Consider the following 26,977-nt stretch of genomic DNA (forward strand, 5'->3'; position numbering starts at 1 on the left):
TATTACATTTAGGTAGGGGAAAAAAAACCCCCTCAAAGTCCAAATTGGACCTCTATGCGCTGTGCGACAGAAGATGGGCAAGGTATTAATTGAATATTTCTCCTTAGAGGGATATGAGCCAAACACAGGTAAATATGAAAAGCTTAGATGGGTATCTTGCCAAGGACCCTGTTTGCACTACAGCTCTGCGTTCAACGCTAAATAAAACTTATCAATAAGCTCCAAAACCTAGGCCTCAATGCTCCTCCTGCAACTGGATCTTTGATTTCTACACTTAGACACCCATCAATTTGCATTGTCAACATCTCCTCCACAATTACCACCAACACAGGTGCACCTCAAGGCTATGTTCTTAGCCTTCTGCTCTAATTGCATTATACTTATGACGATGAGGCTAACTAAGTACAACTTCAATGCCATACTTAAGTTTGCTGACAACATCATTGGTATTGGCTGAATCAAAGGCGGTGATGAATCAGCACATTGGAAGGAGATTAAACATCTAGCCGAGTGGTGCCACAACCACCACCTCTCACTCAACACTAGCAAAGAGATGAATATTGATTATAGGACAGAGAAACTGAAGGTCCATAAGCCAATCCTGGAGGGATCAGAGCTGGAGAGGATCATTTCAGAGGACCTATCCTGGGTGCAGCATTACAAAGATGGCATGGGAGTGCCACTACCTTAGGAGTTTGCAAAGATTTGGCGTGTCATCTAAAACTCTGACAAACTTTGATAGATGCATGGTGGAGAGTATACCGACTGGTTACATCATGGCCTGGTATGGAAACACCAATGCCCTTGGAAGGAAAACCTACAATTAACAGCTCAGTCCATCACAGGTAAAGCTCTCCCCACCACTGAGTGCATCCTCAAGAAGCGCTACATCAGAACAGCAGCATCCATCATCAAGGACTTCCACCATCAGGGCACGCTCTCTTCTCACTTTTGCCATCAGAAATGAGGTGCAGGAGCCATGGGTCATACACCTCAACCATCAGACTCCTGAATCAGAATGGATAACTTCACTCACCCCAACACTGAACTGATTCAACAACCTATGGTCTCACTGTCAAGGAGTCCACAACTCATGTTCTCAATATTTGGTACTTACTTATTATTTTTATTTTTCCTCCTTTTGTATTTGCACAATATGTTGTCTTTTGCACATTCGTTGTCAGTCTTTCTTTGTGTGCAGTTTTTAACTGATTCTACTGTGTGTTTTTGTATTTACTGTGAATGCACAAAAGAATCTCAGGAACGTATATGGTGACATATATGTATGTACTTTGATAATAAATTTACTTTGAACTTTGTGTGTAGGGAGGAGGGGGATTTGGGGGGGTCGATGTGCCTGCTCTGTATTTTTTTTGTGGGGGAGGAGGGATTTGGGAGTTGATAATCATGCTGCTGTTGTTTCCTTTCTTGGTTTTGTGGCTATCTGGAGAAGAAGAATTTCAGAGTTGTATACTTGGACAATAAATGAACTTCTGAACACAATTCCTCCATTCAAAGCTGCTCATGCCAGTCTTTAGCAAAACCAACATAATATACAGGTCTAGAAATACATACTAATCATGCCCCCTAATTCCCACTATTTTCAATGTAATTACTACATGTAACAAGAGGTGTCAACCACTGACTGCCTTGAATAGGCAAGCACAATTGGCTCAGGACCGAATGTCAACTAGCCTCTGATCAGACGGATTATGGGAGTAAAGAGTCCTTACCTCAAGCCTCTGCCTCCACAGAGGTCCCATATGCAGAGATTTATTTTAAGTGAACAGTAGGTTATATTTTAATTTTAAATCTACATTTAGCAGGTTTCTGATAAGTAAGGGACTGGGCACACAGGGGAAAAAGGTAATTATGAGATTAGCTATCTTCTTAATCACAGAAGAGTTAGAGCTCCAAATGGTGCACTTCTACTCACACCTGGAGTACTCAGAATTAGGACTAGACTACACTTCATTTATCTGTTTATTTTTTAAAGCACAACTCACCACTATTTTGTCAATGCCACTTGAGATAGATGGCACTCACAGTAACATACATTAAAAGTACCATCCAAACTATTCTTTTGTACAGAGCAACAATTTACAGAAACACATGTTATATAATTAATAATTTCTTTGCTTTCACAGACATGTCTGAAAGCCATCTAACAGTACAAGAAATTTACATTCCCTGCCAATTCCATTTGTGTGGGACAGCTGGGAACAGGTAATGATGTGAAGGAAGAACTACGACTAGGCTCATAAAGTATTTCAAAATTTGTATTTCTATGCAGACCTTCCACGGCAATTCTCCTGTTGGGCCAGTCTTTAGCTTCTCGAGAAAGTGGTTCTCCGATTCGTATATTAATAACGAAGTAAGTCACTGTAAATTCAATTGCATAAAATCGAAGTAGTTCAAACCACAGCTGTCCTACAGGTAGAGAACTTTGTTGATCAAAGACAAGTGGAACCTACAAAAGGGAATATGTGTGATAAAATAGTCAACAATTTGATTGTTTGCCAGGATAGAATTAATGAAATCCATTTACGCTAGAGAAACATACCTTCCCTTCATATGAAACATCATTCTCACTCGATTTATATGCCCAGATAACCTCATTGTTTTCTACTCCTTTAAGATAGAAGTCGGTCAAGTTATCCATCAAAAATCCTTCAATCTTTAAAAAAAAAGATAAACAATTTCTATTAAATAATTATTATGGTGCTTCTACTTTCCAAAAACCTTACCAACAATTATAATGAATGTCCAAATTTTAATGCACCATACAGGACCAGGTTTTTTTTCTTAAAAAGCACAGGCTGGATTGCCCTGATGAACATTTTGGCAAGACCTCAACTTTAATCAAAGCGTTTTTAAAAATGAAGTCTTTTACAGGTTGGTTTTTAGTGTGTCACACCAAATAGTCAGCCATTCTTGTCTGGTGTGTGGATTCAGGATTGGTCTCCTTTTGGATTAACCGGGTCACGATATGAACGTTCCTGACCCGACCCTTTTTTTTTTTAACGAGGTCGAGTGGCTAGCTCGACGCTCAACCCAGCACGGATGGAAAGTGTGCTCGGGAGGTGGCTCGACTTGGATTCGAACTCGGGAGCCTTTGCTCCAGAGTCCAGCGCTGATGCCTTTGCGCCACCAGCCAGCAGATGAAAATATATTTATATAGTACTCTTTAAATAGAAGATAAAATGAAGCAAATTAGACATTAATATAGCACCTATTTCCACATATCAAATGTTTCTTGTAATTATGTTGATTCACCAGGGAAGCAATCCTCCAAGAGGACCAGAACCTTGTGATTTTTAATGTTTGTGTGCCTCAATGATCCGGAGAGCTATGTTGTTGGAGTCAGGGCTTTATGCTTTGGCTGTTGGTTATGGACATCTATGCAGAACAGGTCAAAGGTAGAGGCTAGACTAAGAGTGTTCCACTAGTCTCTCAGGTTTGGGGGTTCAGCTCAGGAATAACAACCCTGACCGGTCAAACAAAACTGTAACCGAAACAGCAATGGAGAATCATTCTATGTTGGAGTGGCAAACGTCAGTCAGGACCTTCATTGATGGAGAACTTCATTGCTGCCCTAAACGCCAACAGTGTAACAGGCAGTAAGTAAACAAGTACCAGAGGAGCAAATAGGAAATAATAAAATTCAAGCAGATATCTTACCCATAATCCAAGATACACAGGTAGCACACATTCTGTCCTTTGTTGAAGAAAGAATATTACCATCAAAGCAAAAGCATAGGGTGGTATCCCTCCTTCCTCGGGGCAATCAAGATGACAAAGCTGAAAACATTAAGAAGTTGGTTTGATTTTTTATTAAGTTCCTAAGTTATCATAAAAATCAAAGTGCAGAGAAGGCACCTGTTTAGCCCACCATGTCTGAGCTGTTCTTTGAAAGTTCCATGTTCTTTTTACATGTGACCTTGTAAAACAACTATTCTTCAATTATTTCTTCAACTTTCATCATTATAGGTAGAGCTTTATAAATCCCTGCAACCCTAGCCGAAACAGAGGCATTTGTAATCTGCAATCTAGATATTTGGCAGGTTATTTAAATTCATGAAGCCTGTTACTAATTCAGTTACCAAAAAGTTTAATACCGACTGCTGCATCAAAACCTCACATCCTGAAAAGTTCTCAGGTCATTTCTCAACCTTCTGTTCCTCAAAGTTAAGAATACTGAATCAGAATCAGGCTTAACATCACTGGCACATGTCGTGACATTTGTTTTCCAGTAGCTGTACATTACAAGAATAAGTTACAGTAAGAGATACATACAAATTAAATTAATGCAAAAAAGAGCAAAAAAATAGCAAGTTAGTGTACATGATTTCATTGTTCATTCAGAAATCTGATGGTGGATAGGAAGCTGTTCTTGAAACTTTGAATGTGTATCTTCAGGCTCCTGTGCATCCTCCTCGAGCAAAGAGAAGGGGGCATGACCTGGGTGATGGGGTTCCTTACTGATAAATATCAACTTTTGGGACATCGCCTTTTGAAGGGGACATCGATGTTCAGAAGGCTACTGCCCATAATGGTGCTGACTGAGTTTACAACTTTCTGCAGCTTTTTCTGATCCTGTGTAGTGGCCCTTCCATACCAGACAGTGATACAACCAGTTGTAATGCTCTTTGCAAGAGTCTTTGATGACATACCAAATCTCCTCAAACTCCTAATGAAAAATAGCCGCTGTCATGCCTTCTTTGTAAATTTATCAATATGTTGGACCCAGGGTAGATCCTCATATGTTGGCACACAGGAACATGAAAATGCTTAGCCTTTCCATTGCAGATCCCTCAATGAGGACTGGTATGTGTTCCCTCAACATCCCGTTCCTGAAGTCCACAATCAATTCCTTGGTTATGTGCAAGGTTGTTGTGACACCACTCAACTAGCTGATCTATCTCACTCCTGTACACCTCCTCGTCACCAAATGAAATTCTGCCAACAATAGTTGTGTCATCAGCAAATTTATAGATGGTGCTTGAGCTGTGCCTAGCCACACAGATGGGTGTAGAGAGAGTAGAGCAGTGGGCTAAGTACACATCACTGAGGTGCACCAGTGTTGATTGTCAGAGAGGAGCTGATGTTATTTCCAACTCACTGACCGTAGTCTCCCGACAAGGAAGTGAAAGATCCAACTGCAGAGGGCTTCTGGAGTGTGTTAATTAGTACCGAGAACATGGTTGCATTGAATGGTGAACTGCAATCAATAAACAGGAGGCAGTAGGTATTGCTATTGTCCAGGCGATCCCAGGCTGACTGGAGAGCCAGTGAGGTTACACCCACTGTAGACCTATTGTGGCGATCGGCAAGTTGCAGCGAGTCCAGAGAATCGCTTAGGCAGGAATTGATTCTGGCCATGACCAACATCTCAAAGCACTTCATCACAGTAGATCTGAGTGCAACTGCATAGTAGTCATTGGGGCAGCTCACCATGCTCTTCCTGGGCACTGTCAAGACTGTCACCTTATTGAAGTAGGTGGAAACCTCTGACTCCAGCAGTTAGAGATTGAAGATGTCCTTGAACACTCCTCCCAGTTGGTAGGCACAGGTTTTCAATGCCCTACAAGGTACACCACCCAAGCATGAAGCCTTGTGAAGTCGGCCTCTGAAGCAGGTCACAGGGTCACCAGTTGCTATAGGGATTCGCGTAGGTGTAGTTTTATTCTCCCTTTTAAAGATGCATAAAAGGCATTGAGGTTATCTAAGAGAGAAGCATCACAGCCATTCACGATGTTAGGCTTCATCTTATAGGAAGTAATGGTCTGTAAACGCTGCCAGAGCTGATGTGCATCAAATTGTCTCCAAATTCAATCAGAACTGCTTTTTTGCTCTTAAAACAGCCTTCTGTAGGTTTTACCTGGACTTATAAATCCCGATCAGTGTTCTTGAATGCCACAGACCTTGCCCTCAGCAGACTATGAATCTCTTGGTTCATCCACAGCTTTTGGTTTGGGTATATCTGGCATGTTTTCGAATGCACGCACTCATCCATACAGGTCCTGAAGTTGGAGACAACTGTGGCGTATTCAGGTCTGAAGATGAATCCCTGAATATTGCCCAGCCCACAGACTCAAAACAATCCCGTCAGCACTCTTCTGCTTCCCTTGACCATACATTCTTCGCCCTCGCCACAGGTGCTGCAGTCCCCAGTCTCTGCCTGTATGACGTGAGTACAGCCACGTGATCAGACTTTCCAATGTGTGGCGTGGTCTGGCAGTATAACAGTGGTCAAGTGTGTTGGCTCCACAGATGATATACTGGTGGTAGTTGTTCAGGGACTGTTTTAAATCCTCCACATTGATAGAGAAGGCATCAGGCTGTATTGCTTTATGACTGCTGATCATGGTGCTCAGCTCCTCCAGTGCCTGCCTGACGTTTGCCGAAGGTGGAATGTAGAACACTGCCAGGATGGCAGCAGAAAACCTCTTAGGCAGATAAAATAGATGACACTTGACTACCAGACCGGCGAGAAGAATTTAAAAGGAAGTCATTTTTTCTTCAGCGGTTTGTTTGAGGCACGACTGCACAGGCACATGGATGTCAGCCAGTTAGACTGGCGGGAAGAGTATAAAAGGTCATTTTTTCTTCAGCGGTTTGACTGAGGCACGACTGAGCAGGCGTGTGGACGTCAGCAAGTTAGACCAGCGGGAAGAGTTTAAAAGGAAGACAGCTTTACAGACCCCACTTGGAGTACTGTGCTCAGTTCTGGTCACCTCACTACAGGAAGGATGTGGAAACTATAGAAAGGATGCAGAGGAGATTTACAAGGATGTTGACTGGATTGGGGAGCATGCCTCATGAGAATAGGTTGAGTGAACTTGGCCTTTTCTCCTTGGAGCTGCGGAGGATGAGAGGTGACCTGATAGAGGTGTATAAAATGATGAGAGGCACTGATCGTGTGGATAGTCAGAGACTTTTTCCCAGGGCTGAAATGGCTACCATGAGAGGGTACAGTTTTAAGGCACTTGGAAGTAGGTACAGAGGAGATGTCCGGGTTAAGTTTAATTTTATTTATTTGTTTTATTACGTGGACAGAGGTGAGTGCATGGAATGGGCTGCCAGCGACGAAGGCGGATACGATAGGGTCTTTTAAGAGACACACATAAAAGTTGCTGGTGAACGCAGCAGGCCAGGCAGCTTCTCTAGGAAGAGGTGCAGTCGACGTTTCAGGCCGAGACCCTTCGTCAGGACTAACTGAACGGAGTGAGTAAGGGATTTGAAAGTTGGAGGGGGAGGGGGAGATCCAAAATGATAGGAGAAGACAGGAGGGGGAGGGATGGAGCCAAGAGCTGGACAGGTGATAGGCAAAAGGAATACGAGAGGCTCATGGGACAGGAGGTCCAGGAAGAAAGACAAGGGGGGGGTGCCCAGAGGATGGGCAAGGAGTATATTCAGAGGAACAGAAGGAGAAAAAGGAGAGTGAGAGAAAGAATGTGTGTATAAAAATAAGTAACAGTTGGGGTACGAGGGGGAGGTGGGGCATTAGCGGAAGTTAGAGAAGTCGATGTTCATGCCATCAGGTTGGAGGTTACCCAGACGGAATATAAGGTGTTGTTCCTCCAACCTGAGTGTGGCTTCATCTTTACAGTAGAGGAGGCCGTGGATAGACATGTCAGAATGGGAATGGGATGTGGAATTAAAATGTGTGGCCACTGGGATATCCTGCTTTCTCTGGCGGACAGAGCGTAGGTGTTCAGCAAAGCGGTCACCCAGTCTGCGTCGGGTCTCGCCAATATATAAAAGGCCACATCGGGAGCACTGGACGCAGTATATCACCCCAGCCGACTCACAGGTGAAGTGTTGCCTCACCTGGAAGGACTGTTTGGGGTCCTGAATGGTGGTAAGGGAGGAAGTGTAAGGGCATGTGTAGCACTTGTTCCGCTTACATGGTTAAGTGCCAGGAGGGAGATCAGTGGCGAGGGATGGGGGGGACGAATGGACAAGGGAGTCGCGTAGGGAGCGATCCCTGCGGAATGCGGGAGGGGTGGGGGGAGGGAAAGATGTGCTTAGTGGTGGGATCTCGTTGGAGGTGGCGGAAGTTACGGAGAATAATATGTTGGACCCGGAGGCTGGTGGGGTGGTAGGTGAGGACCAGGGGAACCCTATTCCTAGTGTGGTGGCGGGAGGATGGAGTGAGAGCAGATGTACGTGAAATGGGGGAGATGCGTTTAAGAGCAGAGTTGATAGTGGAGGAAGGGAAGCCGCTTTCTTTAAAAAAGGAAGACATCTCCCTCGTCCTAGAATGAAAAGCCTCATCCTGAGAGCAGATGCGGCGGAGACGGAGGAATTGCGAGAAGGGAATGGCGTTTTTGCAAGAGACAGGGTGAGAAGAGGAATAGTCCAGATAGCTGTGAGAGTCAGTAGGCTTATAGTAGACATCAGTGGATAAGCTGTCTCCAGAGACAGAGAGAGAAAGATCTAGAAAGGGGAGGGAGATGTCAGAAATGGACCAGGTAAACTTGAGGGCAGGGTGAAAGTTGGAGGCAAAGTTAATAAAGTCAACAAGCTCTGCATGTGTGTAGGAAGCAGTGCCAATGCAGTCGTCGATGTAGCGAAGGAAAAGTCGGGGACAGACACCAGAATAGGCACGGAACATAGATTGTTCCAAAAAGCCAACAAAAAGGCAGGCATAGCTAGGACCCATACGGGTGCCCATAGCTACACCTTTAGTTTGGAGGAAGTGGGAGGAGCCAAAGGAGAAATTATTAAGAGTAAGGACTAATTCCGCTAGACGGAGCAGAGTGGTGGTAGAGGGGAACTGATTAGGTCTGGCATCCAAAAGGAAGCGTAGAGCTTTGAGACCTTCCTGATGGGGGATGGAAGTATATAAGGGACTGGACATCCATGGTGAAAATAAAGTGGTGGGGGCCGGGGAACTTAAAATCATCAAAAAGTTTAAGAGCGTGAGAAGTGTCACAAACATAGGTAGGAAGGGATTAAACAAGGGGGGATAAAGCCGTGTCGAGGTATGCAGAAACGAGTTCGGTGGGGCAGGAGCAAGCTGAGACAATAGTCTTTTAAGAGACTCCTGGATAGGTACATAGAGCTTAGAAAAATAGAGGGCTATGTGTAACCCTAGGTAATTTCTAAAGAAAGATATGTTTGGCACAACTTTGTGGGCCAAAGGGCCTGTATTGTGCTGTAGGTTTTCTATGTCTCTAGATGTTCTAGGTTGGGTGAGCAGGTTTGAGATAGAACTGCTATGTCTACCACGATGAGTTAATCATGAAGCATACTCTATCTCTCCTATCTTCAAAAGACTGAGCTATCCTGTCTTTGTGGTGGATGGTGAAACCTCTGGGTTGCAGCACTGCATCCGAAATGGTGGGTGTGAGCCAAAGTACACAGCAGTCCCTGATGTCCCTCTGGTAACGCAATCATGCTGAGGTCTTCAGCTTCAATCTCCAGAGATTGTACATTCACCAGCAGGATAGTAGAATGCGGGGCTCTAAGTGCTCCACATTTCAAAAGTACTTGCTTCCTTTTTCTTAAAGTGGAACAACACACACAACCTGAGTCTACCGTCTGGGGTTTGGTAATTTTGAGGATCAACAGATTTTTTTAAAAATTGTCTTAAAATGATGTTGCTTACTGGAGTACCCATGGATTTCAGCTATTGTAGTCCTAAACAGAAATATTTGATGATTCCCATTGGAGCTTCATACAAAGAGTAGCCACTTATCACTGCCATCTTGATGCTATCTTTGCTGAAGAGTGCAGCTTTTTTAAGTTGTTTCATGATGTTCTACATACTATTTTTTTAAAAAAATGTTATATGCAGAAACAATTAACATATCACTGTAAATCAATTTACCAACCTACTATCCACCTTTAAGGAGTTACCAAGATTTCCCTGCTCACTGAAACACAAGAATCAAAATTCATGAAATGCAGTATTTCCATGTTCTGCTTCCCAAAAACATTTCTTCAGTCATATCCTACTTTTATAAATTGAACACCACTCATTACATTTCTCGTTTAAACATCTTATCAAATCTTTAAGTTCAAGTTTCAAATCAATTATAATCTTACTTCACCTTTGACTTGAAACAAGAATTGGAAAAACCTGACATTTATGAAAAGCCATTGTAAATTATCTCCCAGCCTGAAAATAATCTTTACACCTACCCCTTCATTTCTGTTTATAGACCAATTATACAATTTTAATTATAAATCTCATAAAATAATGCTCTCTGATGTGGCAGAATGGCATACAAGGGCAAGACCAGATGGCAAGCATTTTCTCAATAGATCTTCAACATTTTTATTCACCTATCTCTAGAAAGGAATAAAAGAATACTGTGGATAAATCTGTTGTCTTGCTGGATACATAGTTATTAATTATAATATCAGGATGGCACAATTCAGTTTTAACTATAATGGTAATTGGAAGTTGCTTTGGTGTGATATATTCAACACATAAAAAAAATTACATCAAAAACTTGAAAGAGATCCCAGCCATGCAATGAATGCAAAATCTGATAGTTTAAAACCAGCTGATTGCTGTAATGATAGAAAAATATTTCATGTAAATTGTTCTTCCATCTTTCATTCAGTTTCCCATTTGGTTCAGCAACAGTTTCTAAATATAAAGGTACTAATCCTCCTCTTTACAGCAAAATTTACAGTGAAAAATCAACTATACAATTGGATAGTACGTCTTTGGAGCCTGTTGCCACTCAATAAGGTCATGTTTAATCCTCGATGTCAAGAACACTTCCCTGTCTGATCCCCATAATTTTGGATTCCCTTCAAGATCAAACACTATTAATCACCTCGAGTTAGTGACTGAGTAACCAGTCAGCAGGACTGGAAAATTTCAAAGATTCACAGTGCACATACATACCATTTGCCTTTCTCCTTCCTATAATTGTATATTAACTATATAGTTGAAGTGCAAGGTTAACCATAAAGTGAACTCCAGCATGTATATCTTTATAAATATATCATTGATCATGAAAATATAAAAAAATTAAGAAATTCCCATTCAACTTAGCAACATCTGTTTTATTTTCAGTCTACAACTTCCTGAAAATCAGATTCACTTTTCTCTAGTTGCAGCAAAAATCCCCAATACAAGACACCATTGGTTTGATTCTGTCATTTCCAAGTTTGCCATCTGAGCTCATTCTCTTCAAAGTTGAATTTGCCCTCTCTTCACTTTTTACCCTTCTCCTTTTCACCCTGCTTTTGTTCACCTCTCAGTAAAACATTAGGAATGTTTTATGATGTGAATGATAACATACATAAAAATCATAGGATGCCCCCAGGTGACAAACAGGTTCCATTTTTACAAGTTGAAAAATCAAAAATCAAAAAAGATTCAATATGGTAACAGTATTAGACTGAATGGAATTGAAAGTGCAGAAGATAATAACAACTACCACCAAATTTGGAGAGTAAGGGAAAAGTTGTTCTGTTGGTTGTAGGCATGGATGTAATCAAATGTACAGACTTCTGAGTTTAATAATACAATGGGAGCTAGTTTGTATGTACAATTGTCCATCATTTGGGTGTTCATAGCCTGTTGATGTCATGCATTGTTTTTAACGATAGGGATTATTGAGTTTTAATTTCAAATTTAATTTCAGTGGTTTGATCACTTCATAACTACTGACAGAAAAAAAATGCTAGTTACCTGAAAATTCTTATTTTGAGGTATATTATTAAAAATGAAGTCAAAAGCAAACAAAATACAAAGTTTCAAGGAGAAGCAATTGTCAAAGAATAAAATTGCTAATAAGTACAGGTAATGAAACATACATACTTGTACTTAATAACTATTTAATTTCAGAATAAGAACTGAATTTCTTACCTTTGCCCAAGTCCTAAAGGCAATAACCAGTGGAGTAAGAGAAGGTTCAAACTTTGCCAAGGCAGCTAGGTGACAAGTTGTCAGCCATGCATTTTCATTGCCTGCACTTACTTTACACAAAAGGCCACTGAAAAAGAGTATAGGATGAAGATCAAAAAATTATATAGGTTAATTCATAACTGTACAATGTTCTCAGAAAGAAGTTCATACACCGATTAGTACATGGCCTCTTTTTTCCCGTGAGCAAGGCTAATATACTCCTGACGCTCAGCAGGCCAAGCAGCATCTATGGAAAAGAGTACAGTCGACATTTCAGGCGAGACCCTTCAGCAGGACTGAAGAAAAAAAGGAGTAGATTTTAAATTCCTATCTTTTAAATCTATTCATCTTTATCTCTCCAGTCCTGCAGAAGGATTTCGGTCTGACATATCAACTGTACTCTTTTCCATAGATGCTGTTTGGCCTGCAGAGTTCCTCCAGCATTTTGTGTGTTGCTTGGATTGTCGGCATCTGCAGATTTTCTCTTAGTGATTGGAATACTCCTGATTCTGTTTGCTACATTCTGCATATATCAGACATTAGTTAAAACTCATTTTCACATCATAAAGATGTCACTATTTCAGAAACACTTTGCCTTGTAGTTTGCCTGTTGCAGTTGCAGCCTGATAAGAGAATTTTGATAACAGGCCATTCAAAGAAATTGTGATCTATCCATGAATAAATAGTATCAATACAATTCACAATTCTACTGAATCTGAGAGTCTTACTGGGATAGTGATCCTGATTGACATATGTGCCCTTGTAAAGACTTAGCACAGGGGCACACCCAATTGGTAATATCTTTGAGTGACAGCTCTCTGCAATTAGGATTTAAGACTTCGGTGCTTGCTTGCAAGTCAATTTGAAGTAATTAGAATTATTAACATGCAGAATCCCCAGCAAAAAGCCAGTGACCTTCACAAAGGATGATTTTATTTAAGAATACAAGAAAGGTATCCATGCTGTTTTACAACAGAAAGGGATACAACTACATAAGCATACCACCTATACAGAGTAGTATTTCTTGATGCATTTAATGTTGTAATTCAATAGATAACTAGTCTGCTTATATCTTTGTTTGATAATGTTGTCACATATACTCTATCGTAGTCCAGAGATATTCAGCCATTGATTCTACTCCGTCATTCGATCATAGCTGATTTATTTTCCCTCTCAACCCCATTCACCTACTTTCTACCTGCAACCTTTGAGCCCCTTACTAATCGAGAACCTATCGACCTCCACTTTAAATATACCCAATGACTCAGCCTCCTCAGTTGTCTATGGAAATGGATTCCACAGGTTCACCACACTGTGGCTAAAGAAATTCTTCCTCATCTCTCTTGTAACATGATGTCCTTCAATTCCAAGGCTGTGCCCTCAGGTCCTAGATTCACCCGTGAATGGACAACTTCTGCATATCCAGTCTATCTAGGCCTTTCAATATTCGATAGGTTTCAATGAGATCCACTACCCCCCCCATACGTCTATAGTATTGTGGTTCCCAGCCAATACCATTAAGCAAGGGGGTCCATGGACTCCAGGTTGTACTCACTATAGTATTGACTCATCACTATAGTGAGCACAGGGCCAGAGCCATTAAATGTCCCTCATATGTTAAACTTTTCATTCTCGTGAACCTCCTCTGAACCTCTCCAATGCCAGAACATCCTAAGGATATGGGGCCAAAATCTGCTCACAATATTCCAAATGTAGTCTGACTTCATCATCATTATGTGCCGTGTCGTATTACGTGGACGATCATGGTCTATCCATGACAGACCATGATTGCTCTTGACAAATTTTTCTACAGAAGTGGTTTGCCATTGCCTTCTTCTGGGCAGTGTCTTTACAAGATGGGTGACCCCAGCCATTATCAATACTCAGATAGTCTGCCTGGTCTGCACCAGCTACTCATATGACTATCTACTACCTGCTCTCATGACTTCATGTGACCCTGATTAGGGGGCTAAGTAGGTAAATCATCTTGCCCAAGGGAGACCTGCAGGTTAGCAGAGGGAAGAAGCACCTTGCACCTTCTTTGGTAAGGGACACATCTCCACACCACCACTTAACTAATGCCTTATAAAGCCTCCAGCATTAGATTCTAGCTCTTACATTCTCACAAAATGAATGCTAACATTGTATTTGCCTTCCTTACTACCAATTCAACCTACAAGTTGACCTTCAAGGGATCTTGCACCAGGAATCCCAAAAATATTTGCATCACCAATTACTAAATTCAATACCCGTTTTGAAAAATAGTCGACACCTTTATTCCTTCTATCAAAGTGCATGACATATATCTTCTACTACTATTCCATCTCCTAATCTGTTCAAGTCCTTCTGCAGACCCCCTGCTTCCTCAACACTACCTGCCTCTCCACCAATCTTTTATCATCTACAAATCTGGCCTCAAAGTCATCAATTCTATCACTCATATCATTAACATTAAGATGAAAAGGAGCTTATCTAACACCATTAGTCACTGGCAGCCACTCTTTGCCTCCTGCCAGTCAGCCAGTCTTTCACTATACGAGAGAAAACCTGCATTTGCTAGAAGTCTATGATGCTGCCTGGCCTGCTGAGTTCCTCCAGCATTTTGTGTTTTGCTTTTATCCATACAAGTGTCTATCCTGTAATACCATGGGCTCCTATCTTGTCTAGCAGCCTCATGTGCAGCACCTTGAAAAAGGCCTTTTAAAAATAAAAGCAAGCAACATGGACTGACTCGCCTTTGTCTATCCTAACTGTTATTTCTTCAAAGAATTCCAACAGATTTGTCAGGAAAGATCTCCCCTTAAGGAAACCGTGCTCACTTCAGCCCATTTTATCACATGTCACCAATTTTCCTGAAACCTTGCCCTTAGTAATGGACTCTAACATCTTGCCAACCACTAGGCTAACTCGCCTCTAATTTCCTGTCTTTTGCCTTTCTTCCTTCTTATAGGGTGGAGTGATATTTGCAATTTTCCAGTGCTCTAAAACCCTTCCAGGTTCTAATGAATCTTGAAAGATTGCTGCTAATGCCTCCACAATTTCTTCAGCATTCACACTTCCCATGGACAAAGACGTACTCTAGCTCAATGGAAAGGAGTCTGCTTATCAGCATGGCTAATAATTTACTGTCTGAGATCCTCAAAGCATTTTTAAAAATTAAAACAGCCTTTTACAGAAAAACATGCAAATTGACATTTATTGCTAAAGGCATGACAATTTTTTTTATGTTTCTACTTCCTTGTATGACACTTCAAAAGAACCTATCGATTCACAGGTTTAATATCTCAAAAGATCAACACGCATGTCACAAGTTTTGATTCTCCACTGTAAAGGAAACTGAGAAAGTGCACATCAACTTATTAAACAGCTACTGTTAAGCTAAGTAAGTTTATAACAATGCAGGAAAACCATTAACACTAATAAATCTTAAATTTGTACAAGTGCAGGAAATTACATTGAATTTAAAAAGGTTATTTTCATAAACAAACATGAATCCAAAAATGATTGGAATATTTCTTTTAATCCCATGAAATATTGCAATGAATGCATTAAGAAAATAGGAGATAAAAGAATGTGGATTTTTATATCTATTTAAATTGCAAGCATAAATAAACTGTTTTAAGACTGGTACTGGTTAAGGGAAATAATGCAGCCATGTGTTTTTATCCCCTCTCCTATCAGTTAATTGTTTATCATGTGCTGTGACATTTAATCATGAATAAGAGAAGAAATTATGTACTGTAAGTAAGCGAGAGTCTTCCTACATATCAGCTCAAAATTGCTAAGTTTCTATGGTAAACCCTCTTCTCAGAGGACAGCGGAAGAGTAAGGGGGGGAAAAAAGGATTAAATACACCAAAATGTTACAAGGAAATGAATTTAGTTTAATATTTGGTATGTTGAAAAATATGTACATTGTTAGACTTATCAGCAAACAATGGTTTCATCTTTTATATAAATATAAATCTCAATGCATGTTACATATATTTATGTTACTTACATTCAACTGAAAAAAAAGTACCAACGTACCTTTGCTTGTCTCTGCATAGTATGACAGGCACTCTGGCATGGAACTCCGCCTCAACATCAATGAAAGAAACTGAATAAATTTGGGAAGAGCAAAAAAATCTATTTAACAATTCTTCTGTCTATTATTACTGTTCTTTCTGCTCATCATTGGAAGCGATGGGGTTAGAAGGATTGGCTGAAAAGGTTAATACTTTTGAATAAAAACCACAACTAAACTAATCTGAACAGCTCAGGACTGTACGGGTATTCAAAATGCAGATCCCCCAGAAGGAACTACTTCCTTTTCCAAGTACAAATCTTATATATGGCAGAAAATTAAGCATAACTGGTATGTAGTCACTGTATATATATGTGTTAATTCCCTTTCAGAGGTCAACAGTTAGCTATAAAATTCTGAGGCCCCATTTTGATTTGCAGGACAACTAATGATTAATATTATTATTGTAAATATAGGTCTGTTCGTTACATATGAAATTTGACCTAGAAGACCCTAGGCTGAAAAGTATTTTGAAATATGATTGCTTTTTAATCTGCTATCAGTTTCAAAGAAAATTTATATCCCTACATGGTCTTTTTGAATCATGAGAGATGCATCAAACAAGTAGGTGGCTCTTTGGCCCACCAAGTGTACACTGACTATCCGACACTCGCCCATTTTATTCTCCCCATATTCTCATTACTTTTGTGGATCCCACCCATTCATCCACACAATAGGGGCAATTAGTGACTCGTTAATCTATCAACCTGCAAATTCACAAGGACAAACTTCTTACACATAATACCATAGGTCAAGATTGAATTTGGATCACTAGTGCTGTAAAGTAGAGCCCTGTTCACTGTCTCACCTGTATTGTACACTATACTGTCCATGCCAAACTCTTAAGAGGGCAAGGTATATTATAATATCTGTCTGCTTTAATTGAGGCAAAACGTGAGTAAAATCATTTCAAAAATTGAGATGCAAACTGACTGCATAATTGTAGTTACATTCTTGTATACATAAGGCAACGTCTAGAATAAGGAGGGCCTTAAAGGCAGTACAGGCTAATTATGCATGAAAAACTGAATCCCACATAATTTGAAAAACTTACTGCTATTCCTGAGGCTTTCCTGAACTTGCACCAGCACATCTGGTTGATTCATCTGAGGAACAAAAAAAAATCTAACTTATGAAACAAATTCATTTACAGTGTTTTCAAACAAAAGCTACTTTCTTGGTTGTTTATATTATTTGAAAATTGTGCTATTACTCCAATTTTTAAAAACATCTGGCTGTCTGCAACTATAACTTCTATGAGTTTGCAATATACCAGTCCTACGCAGTTATAACTACGTATTAAATGTCTTCATTTTTTGTGAACTTAACAGGATTTAATCAAAACTATTCATTTTTTAAAAAGTTATTCCAAAATTGTAGATTATCACAGTTTTTGTTGATATATAGGCTAATTTAGTTATGGAAACCAGTTTGAATCCTGGCAGAACTGTTTTTAAGAGAGATTAAATAAACTATAGATTATGAATAGGTGTGTGGAGCAGGTGAGTGAATGTAAAATGTTTGATACAAGGCTAATACAGCTGCAACAACGAAGTCTTTTGTTGCACTTGTGCATATTCCAATAAACTCAACTTTGGAAAAACAAACAATCCCTGCTAACTATTAAACATATAGTGGTGCTAGAAAGTTGGTGAACCCTGTAGAATCTTCTCTATTTCTGCTTAAATACGACTTAAGATGTGATCAGATCTTCATGCAAGTCCTAAAACTAGGTAAAGAGAACCCAATTAAATAAATACCACAAAAACATTGTACTTGTTCATTTCTTTAGTAAGAAAAATGTTCCAATATTACATGTATTTGTTGGAAAATGTATGTGAATCTTTGCTTTCAGTACTCATGTGACCCCCTTGTACAGAAATAACTTCAACCAAACGTTTCCAGTAACCGTTGATCAGTCCTGTACCTCGGCTTGGAGAAACTTTAGGCCATTCCTCCTTCCAAAACTGCTTCAACTCTGAGATGTTGGTGGGTTTCCTTGCACGAACTGCTTGCTTCAGGTCCTTCCACAACATTTCTGTAGAACTAACATAAGGACTTTGACTCGGCCATTCCAAAACACAACTTTTCTTCTTTATAGACCATTCTGTGCTCTTGATTTATTCTTGTCTTTCGGATCATTGTCTTGTTACATTATCCAACTTCCATTAAGCTTCAGGTGATAGACTGCTACCCGGACATTCTCCTATAAAAGGACTTGATACAATTTTGAATTCATTGTTCCCTCAATGACTGCAAGCTGTCCAGGCCCCGAGGCAGCAAAGCAGTCCCAATCCATGATGTCCCTTCCACCATGCTTCACATTTGAGATGAGGTTTTGGTGTTGGTGGGCAGTGCCCTTTTTCCTCCAAGCATAGCAATGTGCATTTCTGCCAAAAAGTTCAACTTTTATCTCATCTGTCCACAGAACGTTGTCCCAGAAATGTTGTACAACATCCATGTGGTCTTTTGCTAACTTGAGACATGCAGGAAATGTTTTTTTTTGGACAGCAGTGGTTTCCTCTGTGGTGTCCTTCCATGAGCACCATTCTTTTTCATTGTTTTTCTTATAGTGGACACATGAACAGAGACTTTAGCAAGTTCTAGAGATTTCTGCAGGTCTTTTGCTATTACCCTTGGGTTCTTTTTCACCTCCTTCAGCATTGCACATTGTGCTCTTGGTGTGATCTTTGCAGATGCCCACTCCTAGTGAGAGTAGCAACAGTACCGAGTTTCCTCCATTTGTAGACAATTTCTCTTACTGTGGACTGATGAACACTCAGATCTTTAGAAATACTTTGGTAGCCTTTTCCAGCTTCATGCAACTCTACAATTTTTCCTCCAAGGTCTTCTGAAAGTTGTTTTGATCTAGGCATGGTGCACATAAACAGATCTTTCTTGAGAAGAGTAGGCGCTTTGAGTAACCTGACTTTGAGTGTCTTTTTTATAGGGCAGGGCACCTCTACAACACACACCTCAAATCTCATCTCATTGATTGAAACACTTGACTCCAAATAGCTTTTGTAGAAGGCATTACTCCAGAAGTTCACATTTTCCAACAAATATATGTAATATTGGATCATTTTTCTCAATGAATAAATGAACAAGTATAATGTTTTTGTGTTATTTATTTATTTTTTTCTTTATCTGGTTTAATTAATTAGGACTTACATGAAGATTTGATTAAACTTTGTTAATATTTATGCAGAAATAGAGAAAATTCTACAGGACTCACAAACTTTCTAGCACCACTGTATGTGTTGTTAGAATCTGTAACTGAGATCAGAAGCCCATGTTTTGGTGAGAAGGCAAACCTGCCTTACAGAAACAGGAATTCACAAAATATATCAGGTGAAGTGCAGATCCGAAAAGGTGTGCATATTTTGCAAATGAAGAAAGAATTTAAGATTCAGATGGTTAAATACTAAGGAATGCTTCTAATCTGTTATATTGTCCCAACTATAACAGTTTATTTAAAACCTGATTGTATATATAGTACAAAGGTTTTTTTTTCCCCCAATCTATAATAACTTACATGAGCTGGAAATTGAATATCAATGTTAAGGTCAGAATCTCTAAAGCCAAATCCTGTGCAAGAAGAGCCATAGAGTCTCAGTGAGCAGTCTGGATGATTTAAAAAAAAAGAAATACCAATATATAAATATCATACAAATGTTTATTTAAAGTACTATTACAATGTGAAATAGAATCAGTATTATGGTATATTTGTATAGAAAAGGATTTTATAGTAAGCCTGAAAAAAAAAGGTAGAACTGAAATTAGGCAACCTGTGCCCTTTTCACATTCACTGAGAACATGGGGTACTCTCGTTCAATAATCTCATATCCCTTGAATCCACTAATATGTAAAGATCTACTGAACTCTTTATTGAATATATTCAGTGACAATGCTTCCAAATGGCCAACTATATATAGAATTTAGTAATTCGTGTACAAACAAACCTTATACCACCTTTCTATTCTTTCTACCAAAATGGATGACTATCTTTCTACATTATATTCCATGTTGTCACCCAATCACTGAGCTTATCTCAAGAAACCTTTCTATATCCTCCTTACAAAACACACTTCATATCATTATGTTAGTAAATCAATGAACTTGGATAAATTAAACCTGGCCTTGCCATCCACATTCATTGATACATTGAGGCCCTAGTACCAATCGCTGTGATCTCGCTGGTCACAACTTCTCAATCATTGACTCAATGTCTGCTGACCAATCACCAATCTTCAACTTCGCTACATTGCCCCAAGTAACATGCTTTATAATTTTGCTAAGTGGCACCTTAAAAGCATTTTGAAAGTTCAGATACTTTACATCATGTCAGCATTATATACTTCATTGGCTACAACCTCAAAAAACTAAGACTTCTCAGACATGATTTTTCTTTTCCAAATTATTTACCAAGTGCCCTGATACCAATTCCTTAACAAATATTCCAGCAAGTTCCCTTCTGCTAACGTCAGATCATCTGATCAACAATTTCTCTTTCCTATTTAACAAAAGCCCCATGCATCAAGACATTGCATTACATTAGAAAAATACTGTACCTGGCAATAAGTGCTGCAGAACATTTTCCATTTTTCTTGTAATTTCATGTCTCTTTTTCACATCATCTTCAGTTAGACCATTCGTCTGAACAACCTCATCAATGGCAGCTTCAATTGCTTTGATTTGTGAGGGACTTGGACGTGGAATAGAAGCGAGCATATTTTTTTCTTCAAAATCCTAACAGCAAAAACTCCAAATTAACTTACAAAATTTTAATTGTTCCAAATGCCGTATTACTTTCTCTTTATTCAAGAACCTTTCAGAATGACTTCTTAAAATGATTCATATTTTAAATAAACTTTTAATTTCCAATAATTTCATTATATTGAGCTAGTTTTCTTTTTATTTATCATTTTTTTTCAGGCTGTTAGGCTTTCTGGTAAAAACAGCATTTATTGTCTACCCCTAGTTCTCTTTGGGAAGATGGCAGTGAGCCATCTTCTTGAACAGCTGCAATTCTCCCGGTTAAAGTGCTCCTATAATATTGCCAAGGAGGTAGCAAGTTCCAGGAAACACAATGAAGGAACAATGCAGTCCCATGTCAACAAAGTGTACAAATTGGAGGAGAACCTGCAGGTTTTAGTATTCCCATGTACATGTTGCCCTTGTCCTTTATAGTGGTAAAGGTCGAAACGTGAGAGGTGCTGTCAATGTAGCTAAGGTAAGTAACTGAAATGTATTTTGTATATGGTATGCCACAGTGACGGTTTATCAGCAGTGGCACAGTAACATGTAAAATAGCAAATTTCATGCCAATCAAGTTTCTGAAATCTTTTCAAAGCCACACTCTTCCAGGCAAATGTTGAACAGTCCATTATAATCATGCTTTGTTGACGCTATCAGGAGGCAAATCACTTGTGGAAGATATCCAGCATGACCTGCTTACTTTTGTATCCCATACCTTCATCTAAAGCATAAGCATACACGTCGGTACCAAATTCCCTTTTCTTGTGATCCTTTTTCTCCCTCCCTTGCTAGTTTTTACTGCGAGGGAACTTACAGGCATATTAGTGGTTAATGTCCACTAAAGACCCACTTTAAAGATTTCAATTATGTAATAGCAGTATTCAATGGGCATATTGAAACTGAAATTATCGAACAGCCTTACTTATGCTGCTATAATCCAGTTTAAAGATGTCATCTTGTACCTCCCATAATTCTTATTGCCTCCACACATAATCCACCAGTAACAAAAAGTTATTTTCCTTTACTCTATAGTAACCATTAGGTATTATCATAGGTAGAGTGGATGTGCAGAGGATGTTTCCTTTAGTGGGGAAGTCTAGGACCAGACAGCACAACCACAAAATAGAGGGGCATCCGTTTAGAACAAACATAAGCAGGAATTTCTTTAGACAGAGGGTGATGAATCTGTAGAATTCACTGCCACAGGCAGCTGTGGAGGCCAGGTTACTGGGCGCATTTAAAGCGGAGATTGACAGGTTCTTGATTAGGGAGGGCATGAAAGGTTATGGGGAAAAAGGCGGGAGAATGGAAGATTGACCAGCCATGATGAAATGGCAGATTGACTTGATGGGCCAAACGGTCTAATTCTGCTCCATGTCTAATGGTCTATTATGTTTATTATGGTTAATTTTATCACAATAAGGACTTCGGGACGAAAGATCCCGAGTTCGAATCCAGCCCGCTCCCCTGCACACTTTCCATCCGTGCTGGGTTACGAGCTGGTGATCTCTTTGGAAACTCACCCAGCAGGAAGACAATGGCAAACTACTGCTGTAACTTGCTTCGTACGCAGTTCCCCACTACGTCAGAGAGGCGTGGAGGGAAATTGTCCATTAACCGGAGAAACTCCGGATGCAACGTACCTTTCCTTTCCTACATTGCTGATGTGTTTTCCTTGAAAATATTTTAGCAATAATTCTATAGTTATGATTCATAAAACAGTTTTCTAACTCACTCCCACTTCCACTTGTATGCAGTAGATATCTGAACAGGCAACCAACAAAATATAAAACAGCATGGACTCACCTTGAGGCACTTCTTGTGTCTTTTCTCCTTAATGTGTTTATAGGCAGATGACACAGATTCAATCAACGCACTACAAAGTTTGCATTCATACTTTGCATTTGGACAACTTCGGACCCGCTGGAAAACAAAAAGACTTAGCAATACCAAAAGATACAGCAGTATGTATCACACTGGGACTGCAAAGAATTTCAACTGTGACCAGTTCTGGAGGGCCAAGCTTAATATACTTAATGTACAGATATTCACAAGTCCCTGGGACTAATGAGCTGTGCTGGAAAATTTTCAAAGAGGTAGCTACAGAGATAGCTGAGGCTCCGGCAGTCATCTTCCAAAGTTCCATAGATTCTACAACAGTTCCCAAAGTGGAATGCAGCATATTGAATGCCACCATTTATATCAGTAAGACAAGAGTGGTAGGGAAAATGCTAGAATCAATTATGTTAGTGGTAACAAAGTAATTAGAAAATACTAATAGAATTGGGGAGAACCAACATAGATATAAGAGAACAAATCATATTTGACAAATCTGAAATGAGTGTTCTTTGAGGCTATAACTATCACATTAATAGTTGATGTAATGTATTTAGACAAAGTATGCCATCAATGAAGAAGCACACAAGAATTTATTGAACAGAACTTGAGCATGTGGAATTGGAAGCAACATCCTGATGTGATTTGAGAAATGGCTAATGAACAGAAAACAGATCATAGGAATAAAAAAAGTCTTTTTTGGGTTGGGGTGTAGATGAGAAGGCATACAGAATTGCACTGTTCCACCTGGCTTGAGACTATATATTTCTTATACATACATATATCACTAATTAAAACAAAAACTTTGTTTAACCAAAATTCCAATATTTTAAGTATATTAGTTCCATCATGCAATCTACAAAAATAGCCACCATTGTACCTTTTCGAACCTGAAGATCAAATCTTCTTTGAGCCTTTCTTCGGCCAGATGTAGTTGAGCTTCTTTTGTTAATTTGGATTCATCGATAACTGATGTTTTAGAGTTTTGCATTTGTTCATTTCTTTTCATTCTCTTTAATTTCTTTTGGCCTTCAAATAAAATATAGACTTTAAACATTCTCATTGCACTGGGGTAGCTTACATGGTTATAAATAATTAGAATTTATAATATTAATATTTAATAATATTTAATAATAAAATAATAATAAGATACGAGGCTGCTTTGGCAAGTAAGGTGAAAATAAATCCAAAGGGTTTCTACAGTTATGTTAGTGGCAAAAGGATAGTGAGGGATAAAATTCGTCCCTTGGAGAATCAGAGTGGACAGCTATGTGCGGAGCCAAAAGAGATGGGGGAGATTTTGAACAATTTCTTTTCTTCGGTATTCACTAAGGAGAAGGATATTGAATTGTGTAAGGTAAAGGAAACAAGGGTAGTTATAGAAAGTATGACAATTAAAGAAGAGGAAGTACTGACACTTTTAAGGAATATTAAAGTGGATAAGTCTCCGGGTCCAGACAAGATATTCCCTAGGACTTTGAGGGAAGCTAGTGTAGAAATAACAGGGGCTTTGACAGAAATATTTCAAATGTCATTAGAAACGAGAATAGTGCCGGAGGATTGGCATAGTGCTCATGTGGTTCCATTGTTTAAAAAGGGTTCTAAGAGTAACAATTATTGACCTGTGAGTTTGACGTCAGTGGTGGGTAAATTGATGGAGAGTATTCTTAGAGATGGTATATATAATTTTCTGGATAGGCAGGGTCTGATTAGGAACAGTCAACATAGATTTGTGCGTGGAAGGTCATGTTTGACAAATCTTATTGAATTTTTTGATGAGGTTACTAAGAAAGTTGACGAGGGTAAAACGGTGGATGTTGTCTATATGGACTTCAGTAAGGCCTTTGAGAAGGTTCCACACGGAAGGTTAGTTAGGAAGGTTCAATTGTTCGGCATTAGTATGGAAGTAGTAAAATGGATTCAGCAGTGGCTGGATGGGAGACGCCAGAGAGTAGTGGTGGATAACTGTGTGTCAGATTGGAGGATGGTGTGTAGCGGTGTGCCTCAAGGATCTGTACTGTGTCCAATATTTTTTGTAATATATATTAATGATCTGGATGATGGGGTGGTAAATTGGATTAGTAAGTATGCAGATGATACTAAGATAGGTGGTGTTGTGGATGATGAGGTAGGTTTTCAAAACTTGCAGAGAGATTTAGGACAGTTAGAAGAGTGGGCTGAAAGATGGCAGATGGAGTTTAATGCTGAAAAATGTGAGGTGCTACATTTTGGTAGAACTAATCAAAATAGGACATACATGATAAATGGTAGGGCATTAAAGAATGCTTTAGAACAGAGGGATCTAGGAATAATGGTGCATAGTTCCCTGAAGATGGAATCTCATGTGGATAGGGTGGTGAAGAAAGCTTTTGGTATGCTGGCCTTTATTAATCAGAGCATTGAGTATAGGAGTTGGGATGCAATGTTGAATTTGTATAAGGCATTGGTAAGGCCAAATTTGGAGTATTGTGTACAGTTCTGGTCACCGAATTATAGGAAAGATGTCAATAAAATTGAGAGAGTACAGAGGAGGTTTACTAAAATGTTGCCTGGGTTTCATCTCCTAAGTTACAAAGAAAGGTTGAACAAATTAGGTCTTTATTCTTTGGAGCGTAGAAGGTTGAGGGGAGACTTGACAGAGGTGTTTAAAATTATGAGGGGGATTGATGGAGTTGACGTGGTTAGACTTGTTCCATTGAGAGTGGGGAAGATTCAAACAAGAGGGCATGGGTTGAGAATTAGAGGACAAAAGTTCAGGGGTAACATGAAAGGGAACTTCTTTACTCAGAGAGTGGTAGCTGTGTGGAATGAGCTTCCAGCAGAAGTGGTTGAGGCAGGTTCTATGTTGTCGTTTAAAGTTAAATTGGATAGATATATGGACAGGAACGGAATGGAGGGTTATGGGCTGAGTGCAGGTCAGTGGGAATAGGCTAGGGTAAGAGTTCGGCACGGACTAGAAGGGCCGAGATGGCCTGTTTCCGTGCTGTAATTGTTATATGGTTAATATAGACCACAAGATGTAGAAGCAAAATTAGGCCATTCGGCCCAACAAGTCTGCCCTGGCAACTATTTTCCCTCTTAACCCCATTCTCCTGCCTTCTCCCTATAACCTTAGACACCCTTGCTAATCAAAACCTAGCAACCATTGCTTTAAATATACAGGTTTCCCCTGTTATTTGAATGTAGAGCGTTCCTATGAAATCCTTCGTAAGCCAAAATGGCGTAAAGCGAAGAAGCAATTACCATTAATTTATATGGGAAATCTTTTTGAGCATTCCCAGACCCAAAAAATAACCTACCAAATCATAGCAAATAGCACATAAAACCTAAAATAACACTAACATATAGTAAAAGCAGGAATGATATGATAAATACACAGCCTATATAAAGTAGAAATAATGTATGTACAGTGTAGTTTCACTTAACAGAATCGGGAAGTTCAAGCCAAAATCGATTTGTTGGAAAAAAAAAAATCGGCACGTACACGCATGTGCATGTCACGCATTCGCACGTACCCACACGTCACGCATGCACACGTACACGCATTCGCACGTCACGCATGTGCGCACACCAGCCCACGCAAGGCTTCATGGTCATGGTAGTCTTTCTCATGGTAAGCACAAGTTTAAAGCGAGTGCCTTTTTTCGTAAAAGCGAAAATCCTCTTTCGGCTAACGAAAACAGGTACTAATGTAGCTCTTTCGTAAAAGCAAAGTGTCATAAAGAGAACGTTCGAAAAGCGGGGGACACCTGTACTCAATGACTTGCCTCCAAAGTTTTCTGTGGCAATGACGATTTCCAGAGATTATCATTGACTAATCATCCCTGACTAAAGAAATTCCTCATCTCTGTCCTAAAGGGAAATACTTTTACTCTTAGGCAGTGCCTTCAGTTCCAAAACTCTCCCACTATTGGAAACATTCTCTACATGTCCACTCTAACCAGTCCTTTCAATATGTGGTGAGTTCTAACAAGATTCCCCCTCATTCTTCTAGACACCAGAAAATATAGGCTCCGAGCCAATAGACAATCCTCATACATTAAGCCTTTCATTCCTGGCGTCATTCCAGTAAATCCCCTATGGACCTTCTCCAATGTCAGCATATTCTTCTTTAGATATGGGGTCTAAAACTACTCACAATACTCCATATGTGGTCGATAATGTCTTATAAAGCCTCAGCTTTACATCATTGCTTTTATATTCTAGTCCTCTCAAAACAAATGGTAATATTGCATTTGCCTTCCTTACTACTGACTCAACTTGCAAGTTAACCTTTAGGGAATACTTCACCAGAACTTTGAGATAGTACCTTTGCATCTCCAATTTCTGGATTTTCTCCTCGTCCAGAAAATATCTTTGTCTTTATTCCTTCTAACAAAGTGCAAGACCAGAATTCCCTATGCTGTGTTCTATCCGCTATTCCTTTTCCTATTCTCCTAA

General features: G+C 39.5%; 1 protein-coding gene across 1 annotated transcript in view; it reads right to left on the reverse strand.

The window, feature by feature from the left end:
• The window catches only part of LOC140211642 (terminal uridylyltransferase 7-like), a 69,468-nt gene that overhangs the window by 30,598 nt on the left and 11,893 nt on the right, over positions 1–26,977 (reverse strand). Inside the window, exons 3-12 of the mRNA XM_072281615.1 lie at positions 23,418–23,566; positions 22,508–22,624; positions 20,515–20,692; positions 19,479–19,567; positions 16,998–17,049; positions 15,907–15,976; positions 11,840–11,966; positions 3,682–3,801; positions 2,564–2,677; positions 2,296–2,470 (exon numbers count right to left, since the gene is read on the reverse strand). Coding sequence (XP_072137716.1) covers positions 2,296–2,470; positions 2,564–2,677; positions 3,682–3,801; positions 11,840–11,966; positions 15,907–15,976; positions 16,998–17,049; positions 19,479–19,567; positions 20,515–20,692; positions 22,508–22,624; positions 23,418–23,566 — 1,191 coding nt within the window. The remainder of the gene's footprint in view (positions 1–2,295; positions 2,471–2,563; positions 2,678–3,681; positions 3,802–11,839; positions 11,967–15,906; positions 15,977–16,997; positions 17,050–19,478; positions 19,568–20,514; positions 20,693–22,507; positions 22,625–23,417; positions 23,567–26,977) is intronic.

The sequence above is a fragment of the Mobula birostris genome, chromosome 17 (assembly GCF_030028105.1).
Source record: "Mobula birostris isolate sMobBir1 chromosome 17, sMobBir1.hap1, whole genome shotgun sequence".
NCBI lineage: Eukaryota > Metazoa > Chordata > Chondrichthyes > Myliobatiformes > Myliobatidae > Mobula > Mobula birostris.